General features: G+C 36.2%; 1 protein-coding gene across 2 annotated transcripts in view; it reads right to left on the reverse strand.

Moving 5' to 3' along the window:
• Positions 1-1,469, reverse strand: part of LOC103594086 (ubiquitin carboxyl-terminal hydrolase 42-like) — a 26,762-nt gene that overhangs the window by 20,319 nt on the left and 4,974 nt on the right. For both annotated transcript variants that reach the window (XM_008577277.1, XM_008577278.1), the window contains exons 3-4: positions 1,024-1,091; positions 238-308 (exon numbers count right to left, since the gene is read on the reverse strand). In XM_008577277.1, the coding sequence (XP_008575499.1) occupies positions 238-308; positions 1,024-1,091 (139 nt within the window). The remainder of the gene's footprint in view (positions 1-237; positions 309-1,023; positions 1,092-1,469) is intronic.

A 1,469-nucleotide genomic window follows, 5' to 3' on the forward strand; every position in this document is an offset into this window, starting at 1 on the left:
AGCCAGTGAGCGGGAACCGGTCTGTATGTGGGATCCGAACCCTCGGCAGGAGCGCCACCGCTCTCCCAAGCGGCGCACTGTAGCAGTGCGCCACCGGGCCGGCCCAGCATATTAAATTTTTTAATTCATATTCTCTATCATCACGTAGTCTAAATTACAAATGAACTGTAAGTACATAAAGTTACGTAAAATATGACATATTTTAAACTTAACTATCACAACAATTAACAAATTTACCTTTATCTCCAACGTTATATCAAGATACGGATCAAAAGTATCTGAAACGCCCTTGCAATTTAAACATTTGACTGAAATAAAAATAAAATGCAAAGGATAAGCGAAGTGTAATCATTATGGCATTACCAACTATTGAAATGACAGAATAAAAACACTACTTCAAAATAAAAAATTCAAAGAAAGTATAATTTTTCTATCAGATTGGGCAAAAAAATGTTTTAATGAATATTACATATAATGTGGGTGAAAGTATCATCAATTTGGCCCCTCATAACTACTGGTTGGAATATAAATTGTTATAACCTCTTGCAAGGACAACATGGCAGTACTGAAATTCAGAATACACATACCCTATGATCCAGAAACTCTAAAACAAAGAATTTGTTCTACATATATAGTTTACATAGACAGAAAGGCCTGTGTACGTGGATAGTCAACGAAACATGATGGTAATGACAACAACAAAATAGAAACAACTAAACATCCAAGAATAGGGGACTAAAATAAATGGAATACTACTGCAACTGTGAAAGACTCTGTTAGACCTATATGTGCTAAAATGCAAAAAGATTTCTAATATTAAAAGAAAAATGAAAGCAATACACATAGTATACTCCCAATTTGCTCATGCATGGGAAACTACCACAAGGATACACTACTAACTGATACAAGGATTGTCTTTGAGAATGGGAGATGTACTTTTCATTATTAACCATTTCCTACTGTTTGCATTTTTTTTTTAACACATGCATGTATTACTTTATCAACTTTTAAACAAAAGTTTACCTCTAGATCTTAGGTATCCTCCAAATATCTGACAAACGAGTGTGGTAGCCTGGGTATGTCTGTCTAATCTGAAAAACAGTAAACGGAGATATGAGAGAAGAGTTCTGCCAAAATTAGGGATGCTATGACCACATTTTAAAAGCAGGTACATTTGTAAAAGAACAAGAATTCAAACAGGAAAGCCACAAAAAATAAAAAGACATCAATACATGTGGCAGCCAGAGAATGGTCCTGCCTGACCAGAACACAGTGCGAGTTTGGGGAGTGGTAGGAAAAGAGGTGGTTTAGTAGGAACTATAATATATATACACTACACACACACACACACACACACACTATATACATCTTAATGCACAAGGGGACACACACACACACTCACTCACACTCTCTCTCTCTCTCTCTCCCTCCCTCTGAAATCAAGGTAGGAATTTGGCCCTGAAGCAAGA

The sequence above is a fragment of the Galeopterus variegatus genome, unplaced genomic scaffold (assembly GCF_000696425.1).
Source record: "Galeopterus variegatus unplaced genomic scaffold, G_variegatus-3.0.2 Scaffold1476, whole genome shotgun sequence".
Classification (NCBI taxonomy): Eukaryota; Metazoa; Chordata; class Mammalia; order Dermoptera; family Cynocephalidae; genus Galeopterus; species Galeopterus variegatus.